Source organism: Salarias fasciatus, chromosome 16 (assembly GCF_902148845.1).
Source record: "Salarias fasciatus chromosome 16, fSalaFa1.1, whole genome shotgun sequence".
NCBI classification, from domain to species: domain Eukaryota; kingdom Metazoa; phylum Chordata; class Actinopteri; order Blenniiformes; family Blenniidae; genus Salarias; species Salarias fasciatus.
The window spans coordinates 23,727,891-23,740,705 of record NC_043760.1 but is presented as its reverse complement, the minus strand read 5'-3'; the positions used below and the strand labels follow the sequence as shown (position 1 = coordinate 23,740,705).

At 40.3% G+C, this 12,815-nt stretch overlaps 2 protein-coding genes across 2 annotated transcripts; both read right to left on the bottom strand.

Annotated features, from left to right (window-relative positions):
* Positions 1–1,584: 1,584 nt before the first annotated feature.
* On the bottom strand, positions 1,585–3,679 carry hoxd10a (homeobox D10a). The gene is made up of 2 exons (XM_030112047.1): positions 2,929–3,679; positions 1,585–2,054 (listed from the first exon to the last, which is right to left on the bottom strand). Exons 1-2 carry the CDS (start codon positions 3,677–3,679, stop codon positions 1,780–1,782), a joined length of 1,026 nt encoding a protein of 341 aa, XP_029967907.1. The 3' UTR covers positions 1,585–1,779.
* Positions 3,680–7,675: 3,996 nt separating this feature from the next.
* Positions 7,676–9,206, bottom strand: hoxd11a (homeobox D11a). Its single transcript, XM_030112069.1, has 2 exons — positions 8,591–9,206; positions 7,676–7,911 (listed from the first exon to the last, which is right to left on the bottom strand). Exons 1-2 carry the CDS (start codon positions 9,189–9,191, stop codon positions 7,676–7,678), a joined length of 837 nt encoding a protein of 278 aa, XP_029967929.1. The 5' UTR covers positions 9,192–9,206.
* Positions 9,207–12,815: the final 3,609 nt, after the last annotated feature.

Genomic DNA, 12,815 nt, shown 5'->3' with positions numbered 1-12,815 from the left:
TCGAATAAAACGCATTTCCCCCTGTCTTTTTTTTTCTTCTTCCTTTCTTTTCTTTCTTGTGATCGTGTGACTGCGGGACGTTGCAACAATACATGCAGCTCAAAAAGAGGAATAAGACACTTTACCCCCCACCCAGGCTACCAACACAGATCCAGCGTATTTTAATGCTTGAGAAAACTCTTATAATATCGTCTTGATACCCACAATGCTTGTAAAATGGTTTATAGACTTGCAGAGTCCTCGTAAAATAGATGTAATAACATGTTGTAAAATAACAGACGCCATTTCCGTTCACAATGTGCCGTATCCATTGTTAATATTTGGCCAGGAAACGTATTTTCTAGCTTGGTTTAATTTTTTAAGTTGAGTCGGAAACCGCAGTTGTGAAATTATTGTATTCATTCAAAGGGGAGTAATAATGTATCAATAAATGTTTTATGAGGTGCGTGTGATTATACATGCCGTCAATAAAAAAAAAAAGGCTTGGCGAAGTCCATCTGTGTGTTGCTATCTGAGAGGCGTAATTCAAGAGTATTATCCTCTATATGTGCCTTTCTCTGCGTTACAGGGTTGATATTTTTTACGCATTGTGAAGTGGGATTGTTGACTTGTGAACGTTAAACTTCACAAATGTGCAGAGATCCGCGGTTTGTTCCTCTGTCACAACTCTGAGGATCTAGTCTGAGACAAATTATCACTATTTCTGTGTGAATTACTAGCAGTCGCTTAAACCTTTTTTGGATCTAAACGCATCGAGACCATTAGAGTATCACAAACAGGCCTCGCGACGAGAGCAAACATCCTGTTTATCTGCAACATTCTGTTGCACTTTTCTTATAAATAACACTATTGAAGGCGAACGCAGAGAAAGTTCACATTACTGTCATTTTAGAAACATTTTGTGCAATTTTTGCGATCAGTTTTACAAATCACGTAGGATTGTTTTTGTTGTTGTACTATATTTAAAAGCACAAATGCTGATTTAAAACTATTAACAGAATACAGATTATTTTCAAGTTTAATCTCAGAGGCGCACTGAGTATTGCATTAAAAGCTTAATTATAAACACGAATCATAAAGATTTTCAGACAAAGTACGTTTTTTTGAGAGTTGAATTGCGAAAAATCAAATATTTCACTTTTCCTTTTCCAGCATTTTCCCACGCCGTTAACCTTTTAAATAACATTTTAGGCGTCGAAGCTTAATAACGCCAAATATTTCACTAAAACGCACAAAAAAAATTCTCAGAATTCAGAATACTCCTTTAGGACGTACGCAGACATCAAACAAAATTCTTTCACAATATATTTATTGCAAGATACATGCCACAAACATGCAATAGATTCACAGATTAACATCGCTTTTCCACCACTTTAAAGCCCATAGAAACATCTCACTATTGAGCGAATGGCTTGCACTTTCTGCAAAAAGAAACGCTGCACGATAACATACGACAATGAATGTGCTTTCATGACTGAAATCTAGAGTAACTCCGTCTCCACGCAGGAGGACATCCATGTCTTTTTGTAGAGAGGAATAAGAGACTCCTCTCCAATAATTTAAGACCAAAAAAGTGTTACCCTGTGATGAAACAAAGGAAAAAAAAACAAACAAAAAACAAAACAAATACACGACGCCACACTATACTCACTAGGATCAGCATTTACAGTCACAGTTTCGTTGAAATTTCAGATCAGAACGTCCAATGCCACTGAAGCATCAAACTCAAGGTGGGAGAAAAAGTTGGGAGACAGCTGCGAGGCTCTGGCGCATGCGAGCTCACGAGAAGGTGAGGTTTGAGGTCAGTTCACGGATACGGTTTTCCCTGTTCATTTTCTTCAGTTTCATCCTGCGGTTTTGAAACCAGATTTTGACCTGCCTGTCGGTCAGGTTGACGCTCCTGCTGATCTCTAGGCGGCGCTCTCGGGTCAGGTACATATTGAACAGAAACTCCTTCTCCAACTCCAAGGTCTGGTGCTTTGTGTAGGGACACCGTTTCTTTCTGCCACTTTTCGCTGTCAGCCAGTTGTTTGTTAACGTGTCACTCTTGCAGTCTGTGGAGATTCAGATCAGAAACAGACACACACACGTGAGCGATGCCATCAGATTGTTAAAAAAAACACATACACACACGCACACACACACACACACACACACACACACACACACACACACACACACACACACACACACACACACACACACACACACAACACACACAACAGATCTCATCTGCTACTTTTGGATTTCACCTCTGGGAAATAACACATAATCTAAATGCTTTCCCTGAATGAGTAAAATGCAGGGGATGTTATTAGTCACGTACATGCCACTACTAATAAAGACAAAGATTAAATCAAACCCCAACTGATCAAGACGCACAACAGGAACACATATTCCTTCTCCTTGAAAGATAATCCCAAATCTATTATCTTTATGGCAACTTAAAACGAATCAACATGCAACTGTTATTTAATTTTTTCGAAAATCATCATTAAAATCCATTTTAAATACAATTTCTCTGTAATTTTCAGGACGGTGGCTAACGGTAATGAACATTACGCACCCATAATTCATAGGTGTCTTAACGATTATAAAACTTACCACATTCACAGAGAACAGATGGTGAGATTATTAGTGCAGCTTATGTTAACTTCTGAAAACAGTGCAAAGCCAAATGAAGCAACAGACTGTAAAAAAAATATTTGTTTACCAACTTTAAATTTAAATACCTGAGCGGAATGGAGATGCAGGGAGCACGCTGCATGGTAAAACCATTCTCTATTGCCTATTACTGCAACCTGAGAAAGACTCTCATTAAACATTACGACTTTAGGGTTGTTTGTGTTTTATACTTGGTTTTATGATGCTGGAGCTTTCTCAGCTCAGCGCCACAAGATAAAAGCTTTTCCTTTGTAGCCAACCCACCTTTCCCTTCCTTATGGAGCAGCTCAGGGCTGGACACTGGGGCTTCCAGGGAGCAGCTCTTCTCCTCCGAGCCGGACTTGGGTTCCGGGCTCTCTGCGGGCACCGGTGTCCTTGTGGTGTCGGGGTTTTGCGGGACGTCCTCGATTTTCTTCTCCACCTCTGCGAAATTGGAGGGCACCGCGGAGGACTGCGGCTTGGGGGTGAGCCGGCTCAGCTGCATCAGGGTCGGGTTTGGACTCGGCGGCGGCTCATGGCAGTAGTTCTCCGGCTGCTTCCCGTTGGCATAAGTTTGGCTCAGTCTGAAATAGCCCGGGACCGGGATCTCGGGACCGTCGACGGGACACGACTCGGGGATGGCGTTAGAATATGCGGGGACCTCTGACGAGCTGACTTTCTGCACTCTCTTATCGGAGTACATGCAGCAGTTACTCTCCTCCTTTATGCTCTGTGAAAATGTACAGTTTGACATCTGACCGGGCGGCTCTATTCGGCAAGGTCTGCTCGGATCAGTCCAGTTATCTATTTGAGGTATGTACGAGTGGACGTTCATGCCCATATTTTGGTGGTTGACCTCCCCTCTTTTACCAAAAGACGGCAGGAGTCCACAGGTTTGCATTCCGTAAGTTCCCATTTCTGAGCCGGACGGCATGTACATGTTGCTGTTGGAGTAAAAGCTGTCCGTCCTGCACGCGCCAATTAAAGAGTCCACTAAAAATGTGTTGGCCGCAGGAGAGCTACTGGGAAAGGACATTTTTGGGGGCTTAAGTTCTTTAGAGGAGAGAGATGTCCTTTGTAAGCTGACATATCTAGGAAAAACAATCTGTAAGTCAGGATGCCTCCGGACCACATGACAAACCCACCAATGAGATTTGAAAATGGCCTTGAGACGCAGCCTCCTCTCCCCTGCACGCGGCACTGCTGCAGCACGCAGACGTGGTCAACAGCGACACCTACAACACGGACTTGAAATTGGTTTTGCAGAGTCGCGCGGGCGGCGGGAGCATCGCGGGACTTAAAGGCATGATCAATAAAAGCGAGACGATTACATTTAAAGACTCTTTGGATCGCACCGCAAACATTTCACCTTCATCTGGGTCACACCTGTTCGACCACCAGCTTCCTCCTCCTGCAGTGTTTAAGATCTAGAAGAATCTTTTTTTTTTTTTTTTTTTTGCACCAAGCTGAAACAGATAGTATGCGTGTGTGTGTGTGTGTGCGTGCGTGCGTCAGAACATGAAATGCAGCCTACAAGGAGCACAGGCGACAACTGCAGACTGTTCTCAAAGATGTAACCGGCTCCAGTGAATATGGTGTTATTTTTATTCACGCTGACCCTCATCAAGACTGCCAGCCCACCAACGACGCAACCGTGTCTGCACACACCGTTTCAATTATATATTTCCATTCAAAAATAGGAGGGAACAATAAAGGAAAATCCAACTATAAATGTAGTTTGCTCTGTGTATTAAAAAAGAACATGTGGTTTGAAGTCTGGGTTATTTTTTTGGCGCATTTACGCTTTTTTGTGCGTTTGTTGTTTAAATAAAGCTGTTTTAACACATTCGATATTTTCAGCACCTTATGGAGTACGTGCAAAACATATCTTAATATATTAAACACTGAATATAATTTCAATATAGCTGTACATGCACGGACAACTTTAAATTTTCAAAAGCTGTACATTTACTGAAATATTTCTACTTTATTCACACCAAAACAGTCTTTTATTACTTTTTTTAAGATCATAAAACATGCATTTTGTTGTATTTAATGAAGTGTGTATTTTTGAAATGGCCCCGTTGTAGGTGGCGATGTGCGGGATCTGCAGGATCATTTGTTAAGTGCCTCATTGTTTTAATGTGCATCGAAGGAAAATGTCTACAAGACAAAGAGAGTAGAAGAAACAGACATTCAGACCACGATGAGGGGAAAAAAATCAACAGTTAGGCCGAAATAATGAGCAATACAGGCCTTTACAAAGAGCATAAAATACAGAAATAGTCGCTCGGGAAAAAAATATAAATATATATATTTCTTCATTATGTAAGCTCACTTAGGAAATGTAGTGTGTGAGTGTGTGTGAGTGCGGGCGTGTGTATGTGTGTGTATGTGTGGATACTCGGTTATTTAAAGGCTCTTCGATATTTATAGTTGGCTGTAAACATGTGATATGCAAATCATCGCAACATCAATGCATCCAAAAATATACAGTCACGTCATGGACGCGGGTTGCGTTATTTAGAAATATTCAAATCAGACATGAGACACCACGGATATACTTTTCTTTCTCTCTCTTTTGTTTTAATGGCGATGGGTTTAATAATGACACGTGCATGAATTTAACACTGGGCTATTTCAGTATACTGAGAAAACAAACCATTTATCGTATGATTATAATATTGAGGTAAAATCAACAATTAATACATACATATACATACATACATAAATACAAAATATACACACAACGTTGTGATGATTGATTTCACTATGTCAAACGAGGATTTATAAAAAAAATACAGCAAATGGTCCACGGATTTTTTTCTAACAATAATAATAATAATAATAATAATAATAATAATAATAATAATAATAATAATAATAATAATAATGAGATTAGCTGGTATTTTAAACAGGATTGCACAGACAATGCAATAAATGTAATTCCAAGCAAAACCAAGTTTGTATCGACTGAAAGTGTATCTTGAGTGTTGCAGCTATATTTATGTATTTAGCTATTCTTTATAAATCACTGTCGAGGGTGGCATTAAAGTAATAATTACACTGCTGCAAAATTAACTAAGAAAACAAAAACGTGTTATTTTCAACAAGGCGTGTTGAGTTTAGCCTTTAGACAGAGAGCTATCACTGATCATGGGTTTTATACAGCCTCGAGATATTATTTCTTCAAATTCAACAGTACAAAGACAGGGAGCAAAATCATACTGCTGGTGTTGACCGCATCACTTCAAACAGGACTGAACAAGACCTAAAAATGTGCAACTGGAATAAGAGTCACATCAACACAGAGAACCAACGAAGGAATAATGTCTGTCAAGATTAGATGCGGGGTCTCGTTTTTGGATCTGGTGGTTGCAGGCTTGTGTTAAATCTCGTGATATATAGGTGTATTTTTTGGGGGGAAGATTTTCATCATGAAAACAGAAATGACATTTTGGTGAAAGCACATCTCAACTGGATGGAGCGTGACAAGTAATAATTACAATAGAATATAAACATGCCTGCTGAAGGGGTTATTATTCTTCCACACTGACTCATTTTCATGCAGGGTAGATGTTAAATTGGCTGAAGTGTGCATTTCCACAGGCGACCCAGACTGAAAGTCTGCCCTCATGTGGATACACTGAGAATCAAAGTGAAATACCCCACACAGTTGGTAATGCAATTTCACTGCAGGACAAGATGACAGCCCAGCTGAACGCTTAATGAAACCTCACTTTTCTAATAGCCTTTTAGGGAAATAACTGCATGTGAGATCCATCACAAATGAAATCAGCATGAACCCCTCTCTAAAGTTCCTTTTTTTTCTAACACGTTACGCCGAAACAAAAAAAAATATACAATTTTCGCTGAACAGACTTCAAATGGAAAAAAAAAAAAAGATCAACTAATGCATCACATGAATTCTCAATAAAGCGACTGCTTGTGTGGAAATCTGCGGATGTAATTAGTCTCTCCCCTCGCTGGCACGAAATACAGCAGAACGAACTAAAACAGTCACGTGTGCCATTCAGATGATTTCAATTATTGCAAAGCCAGCCGAGCTGCACATCACCTGCATCACAGACGAAAAGACATTCACTCATATTCCTCCACACAGCAGATCCAGATGCAATAAATGGAAAAAAAAAAAAAAAAAATGTTTTTTTTACACTACAGAATAAGATAAACTTGAAACATACCCATCCTCCAGATGGCGGTCCTCAGAATGTATTCCACTGTTATCCAGTAAATACAGACAACACTGCAGCCCCGTGATGCTAAACTGAGCTAAATATGGATGAGATGGAATCTGTGGAGTTCTCCATGCATTTCGAGCCTGGAGTTAAAGTACTTTTAAGACAGGAAGGAGAATCGGTCCTCATGTGGTCTGGGGGTTGGGACACCAAAGTCCAATAGCCCCCTATTTAGACATTTACAGCTACTTTTATTATGCCGTCTAGACGGTTCAAGGTTTAGTAAACAATCCAGCGTTTCAAAGCAAAGGAAATAACGGGACCATACAAGTCTGCAAGCGCCAAATTTCTCCATTGACGAATCTTCTAAAAAAAAAAAAAAAAAAAAAAAAAAAAAAAAAAAGGAAGAAAAAAAATCCCCCTGTGTCTTATGGCATATTTGATTGCATTCATGTGAACGTTTCCGGGACTATGATGCATTTGTCTTTGCGTATTTTATTTCACACCACGACGTACAAGACATGCGTCTTACAAATGTACATACACAAGGAAGAAGCCTACATATATTCTATATAAACATTTTCAAAGCACAGCTCGCAATTTGCGGACATATCTACTGCCAATAACGGGATAATACGTGAATACAAATAAATAGTCCGAGGAATTATTGCCAAAAAAATATGGCGCCTTCGTTTTCTCAAGAAATTAATGTTTTAAACAGAAAAATCAGAAATAAAATATAAGTCCAGTCTTTTAAGTTATAATTGTTATAGCTGCTATTTACCCCGTGTGAGTGTGTGAGAAAGAGCGTATGCGTGTGTGTATGTGAGGCATCAGAATAAAGGATTTCCAGTGAAATACTGAAGGCGATCACGGTTGAGCTTTTTCTCCTTCATTCTTCTATTCTGAAACCAAATCTTCACCTGCCGATCAGTCAGGTTTAACATCCTGGACAGCTGAAGTCGCTTCTCTTTGTTAATGTACACGTTGAAGAAAAACTCTCGTTCAAGTTCTCGGATTTGGTATTTGGAGTAGGGACACCTCTTCTTCCTGGACTTGGTGGATGAACCTGTGCGTGGAGGAAAACGTGAAAGACAGATTTTAAGGTGGAAGATCAAAACTCACAAAGTTAAAACGTCGATGCAGTGAACAGCTCAGAATGGGACGTATACCTGCTCGATTGTTTGTTTGTTTGTTTGTTTGCGTTAAGGCCCCATTCTGTGCCACACACACACACACACACACACACACACACACACACACACACACACACACACACACACACACACACACACACACACACACACACACACACACACACTCGCGCGTAAAGATGCATTTACGTTGAAATAAACCTCACATTGCACTGATTTTTTATGTAAAAGTTGACCTGCATACTATGTTGTAATAAAGTTCTCTATTTCGTTAAAGTATATTGCATCAGGGAGCTATGAGACTCACAAATGATTTCTAATTTTATTTAATCTCATATCTATACAAAATTCCGCTGCATACTTTTTGTTACTGGGCTCAAGGAAACCTTTAACTCCTGTTACTTAACTGTTTCCCATTGTAAATACCTTTACAACCGTAAAGTAGATCTTATTGGGATATAAAAAGCTTTTGCATGCTTATAAAGAGGCATATAACCCTGGACGGTTGTGGCGGCGGACACTGAGTCTGACACCCTCATGTCTGAGCTGCACAAATTGATCCGACACAAATTGGGGGGGAAAAAAGTGACTTACTTTGTTGGTTGCTCTTGTCGCCGCAGTTGGAGGACGAGTCCTCGTCGACGCTCCCGGTCGGGTCAGCGCCGTGCTGCTCCAGTTTGGTTAACGCCTGATCGCTGTTGGCAGCATCACCGGGAGCGGCAGAGTCTGTCTTTTGTTTGGGGGGCTCCGCGTTGGGCTTGTCCGAGTTGGGAGTGTCAAAAAACTGGTCGAAGCCCTGGGGAAGAACCCCGTTCCGGCCGACGCTGGCGAAGAAATTGCACGGCGAGCTCGTCCCCCCGTGGTGGCCGTACAAGGACTCGTTTTTGAATATCACATCCGCCCTGCTGCCCGAGGACTGGATCAAGTCCCGATGCATTATCTCGTCCGTTGAGTAGTAAGACGCGTAATTGCCCCTGTAGTGCCATTTGGGATGGTCCAGTCCATAATCCCTGAAAGCGACTTCTCGAACAGGTTGGACTTGGGTTATGTTTGAAGAATACGGGAAATTAACCTGACACGAAGTCGTCTGCGGTAAAAAGGAGGAGACTGATGTAAAATCGGGCGTCGAAACGTAATAAGTGCAGCTCGGTAAAAACATATTTGACGCACAGCCGCGATCATCGTATTCCGTCATATCTCTTCTTCCCCTTTCCTCCTCGCCACAGAGGAAAGGAATTGGCAGCTTGACTGTGTTAAACTTTGTCCATCTATAGCACCACAGGCGTGTGGAAAGACCCCGCCAGGGAGAAAAAATCGGAAACGTAGGCAGACCTGCAATACATCTTGATCGATTCTTGAGGTAATTGTGTCATGTGATCCGGCTAAGAAATTACCATACATCAATATCAGTCATTAAAAACTGTCCGGAGAAACTCATGTGAGCGCATGCAAGACACTCCATTGGCTCCCTGGCTGCAGAGGGAACTCCTCTCCAGCCTTCTTGCCCTATGGCTCACGGAAAAAAGAAATTTGTGGAACCATCGCAGGAATATTTAATTGAAAGCTTTACAGCAACATCATCCTCATCGTGTAATGATGTGTAATGACACCCGCACATGCTCTCTGCGTCAGTAAATGAGCGCACTTCGGAGCGGGCATTGTGCGTTTGTATAGCAACAGTTAGAAAAATATCAAAGTTGACCAGCTCACTTATAATGAAAAGCTTGAAGAGAAGAGCAACAGGGCCACCGTGCCTGCACATGCTGCACAATTAAACCAGAAGACTCCGGAATTAAACGCGATTCATCAAGTCTGCTTTTATGCGAATAAATTTTAAGCTTCATTGCGTATAATCACTGCGCACCATAACGGTTGGAGCACAATTAAATACACACAAACAAGCGCCAGAAGGAAATAATTTGGATTCATTGTCAAATGTAAGCTTCTGGGCCTGCATCAGGGTGCGAAAAAGCTCAGAAACCACAAAACAAATTACAAAACACCACGACATAGGATGTATGGAATATTGCATATATATTCAATTGCGGAATGAGCAAACTACTCCAAGTTTTGCAATACTTTTTGTTCACTTTGCATAAACATGCCAAATTATTTGCTGCTTTGCGTTTAATTTTGAAGGTAAACATTCGGTGCAGATGGCTGCGTTTGAAGTTAGCCAAATGAAACAGGCCTGCACGGTTTACCATTGCAAATGCAAGAGAGAGAGAGAGAGAGAAAACGGTAATTTAGCAAAACCAGAAGTCATTTGCAAGCATGAATCACAAAGCACATTCCGCATTGCCAAGTCCAAAACAACTGGCTTTGACCGTCTGTGGTCTAGGTGATGTCCACCAAGCATTCGCCAACAAGCCTCTGCAGCCAAATCATTTTATGGCACGAAGGCAGCCATGCTTGCAGTGTTTGTCTCCTTCTCGGTGGGGAAAACAAGTTGAAATCCTGGCAAACGGATACCTCGCAATCAAGCCTCCACCAGTAATTGAAACGTGAGTATATTCTTGTATGTGTTTTTTAATATTATTGTTACTATTATTTTTTTTCTCACCCAATGTGCTAGAACATTTCTGTTTATTTCAGTTTTTACTGTAGTGATGGACTTAACTGTGTTAAAAAAAATCAAAATAAAGAAATAAATGAAACTGAAAAAAAGGTTTATCTTCAAAGAAAGGCAGCTTCATTTTGATTGCCAGTAAATTGTGGTTAAAGACGAGGAGATACTTCACAGCTTCCCACGCAGTGCGCCTTCAGCTTAAAGGCAACTAGTTTTATTGTTATTGGGGGTAAAATCAAGCTCACTGGTCCGTTTCTCTGTCTTCTACTTCACTACAATCCTGTGAACTCCTCTCCTGCAGTTAACCACGTAGAACTGTGTTTATGTACGAAAAATAACCCCAAAATGCGCGTTTTGAAAGAAACTACAGACATTGAACAAATGATTCGGTTATCCGAAAATTTGCAACTTTTACAAGTGAAACTTTGACTGAAATAACTCTGTACGACTATAAACTACACTGAACTAAACTCAACTAAAATAAAGTTAAAAACAGAAAAAGTTAGGATGACTTGTTGCACATCGGTCCATGTGTTAGTTTTAGGCTATAGATTTTTCCCCTTTATTGTATTAATAAAATGATAAACGATCGAAACGATCTATTTCTAATAAGTATAATAATATTTGTCATTATTATTACTACTTTATTTTATTATTATGTTATTATTATTATTGCATACTAGCATTGCACACTAAACCATTTCATTCGAATCAGTTTTACGCACGAACTTCATTATTCGTAGTTAATTAAAAAAATAGATAACCACGATATGTATTATCTAAAAATCAACTAAAATACACAAGCTTTGAAGGGCCAAAACAGCAAAGCAAAAATCGCCCTGTTTCTGAGCCTGCCTGTTCTCTTTGCGCATTCAGTCAAGACTTCCAATTTAACAAACGCAATTCAAAACTGTGTATTGCTTTAATCAATAACACAAGTGAAAAGTGGTTTCTGTACAAAACAAGCAAATTTTGTCCCCATTTTGTGGGAAGCTGCAATGCACAGTCTACTAACTTGACCTTAACTTTGTTTGGGCACCCCCACCATCTTTAGAAGCTGGAGCTATGTGACGCTTTCTGGCAGTAAACCAATAAAACAACGAATACTATAGGAAACGCCTGTGTGTCGGGCGCAGAGAAAATCCATTGTAGGCGTCCAAAATAGCTTTTAGAGCAATTTCAGTTAATAGTCGTGAAACATGTTGCATTCCTTAAAGAGGCAGACTCCAAGAAGAGTAAAGGAGGCCTGCCACAGATGCGTCTATAAACACAAGAACTTAAAGATTGGAAACGCAAGATGCCAGAAAACACGTTTTAAAAAGCTGATTTCAATAGCCTTCAATAGTCAATCGACCAATAAATAAATAAATAAATAAAAATAAAAGAAAGAAATAAAAAGAAGCAAGAATCGCTAATAAATCTGCATTCCTTGTTTTCTTACACATCAGATTTGAGAATTGAGGATTTTCTCGAATGCTCCACTGACTGCAGCGTTCACACAGAAACGCATCAGGATGCAGTCATGATGACCTGATAAAGATGCAACGAGTCTATATGTGCGTTCAGGCATCTCCTTCTAAAATTAGACTGACCACTTGAGAACTGTAAACTTAAACTTCGCCACCTCTCAGCGTGAAAAATGTTTTGGTAAATATAAACAACGACCCAGTTACATGGTGCCATACCACAAGCCTCAGCACAGCCCCCACTAACCCAGCTCCAGTCTTTTAACGCTCGAGCTGAACACGATCAAATCTGAAATGTTTGGTTGAATATGAGTTTTGAATTATGCCAACTCCATTTGGTCAAAGCCGCAGTAACCTCCTTCTGACATGTGGAGATTTTTATTGTGAGTGAGAACTGCTGCTGCTGCTGCTGCTGCGTCTGTGCACTGAGAGGAGAAATTACGCGGAGAGGAGAGGCGCGCGGTTTGATGCAGCCAAGGACGTTTCATTTCAAAATGAGAGCGGCACTGTCATATAAAGAGCTGTTAATAATTCAAAAAACGATCACAGAATTTTTTTTTCTACATATATATATATATATATATATATATATATATATATATATATACACAAAAGCATTATTAAGACAGTTTAAAGTGAGAAGTTGGTCTTCCGTGAGAAAGGTAATCCGGTCCTCCTGTCTCTCTCACCTCTGCAGGCATGACTGTAGAGGAAGGAAACCATCTCGACTTCTATTTTCACATCAGCAGTAAAATCTGATGAGACATTTGTGTCCTCTCAATAA

Coding starts and splice junctions, on each gene's coding strand:
- hoxd10a (XM_030112047.1), bottom strand. CDS start 3,679: ATGTCCTTTCCCAGTAGCTCTCCTGCGGCCAACACATTTTTAGTGGAC. Junction 2,055..2,928: donor GCTCCATAAGGAAGGGAAAG/GTGGGTTGGCTA, acceptor GAATCTCCACAG/ACTGCAAGAGTGACACGTTA.
- hoxd11a (XM_030112069.1), bottom strand. CDS start 9,191: ATGACGGAATACGATGATCGCGGCTGTGCGTCAAATATGTTTTTACCG. Junction 7,912..8,590: donor CGACAAGAGCAACCAACAAA/GTAAGTCACTTT, acceptor CTCCACGCACAG/GTTCATCCACCAAGTCCAGG.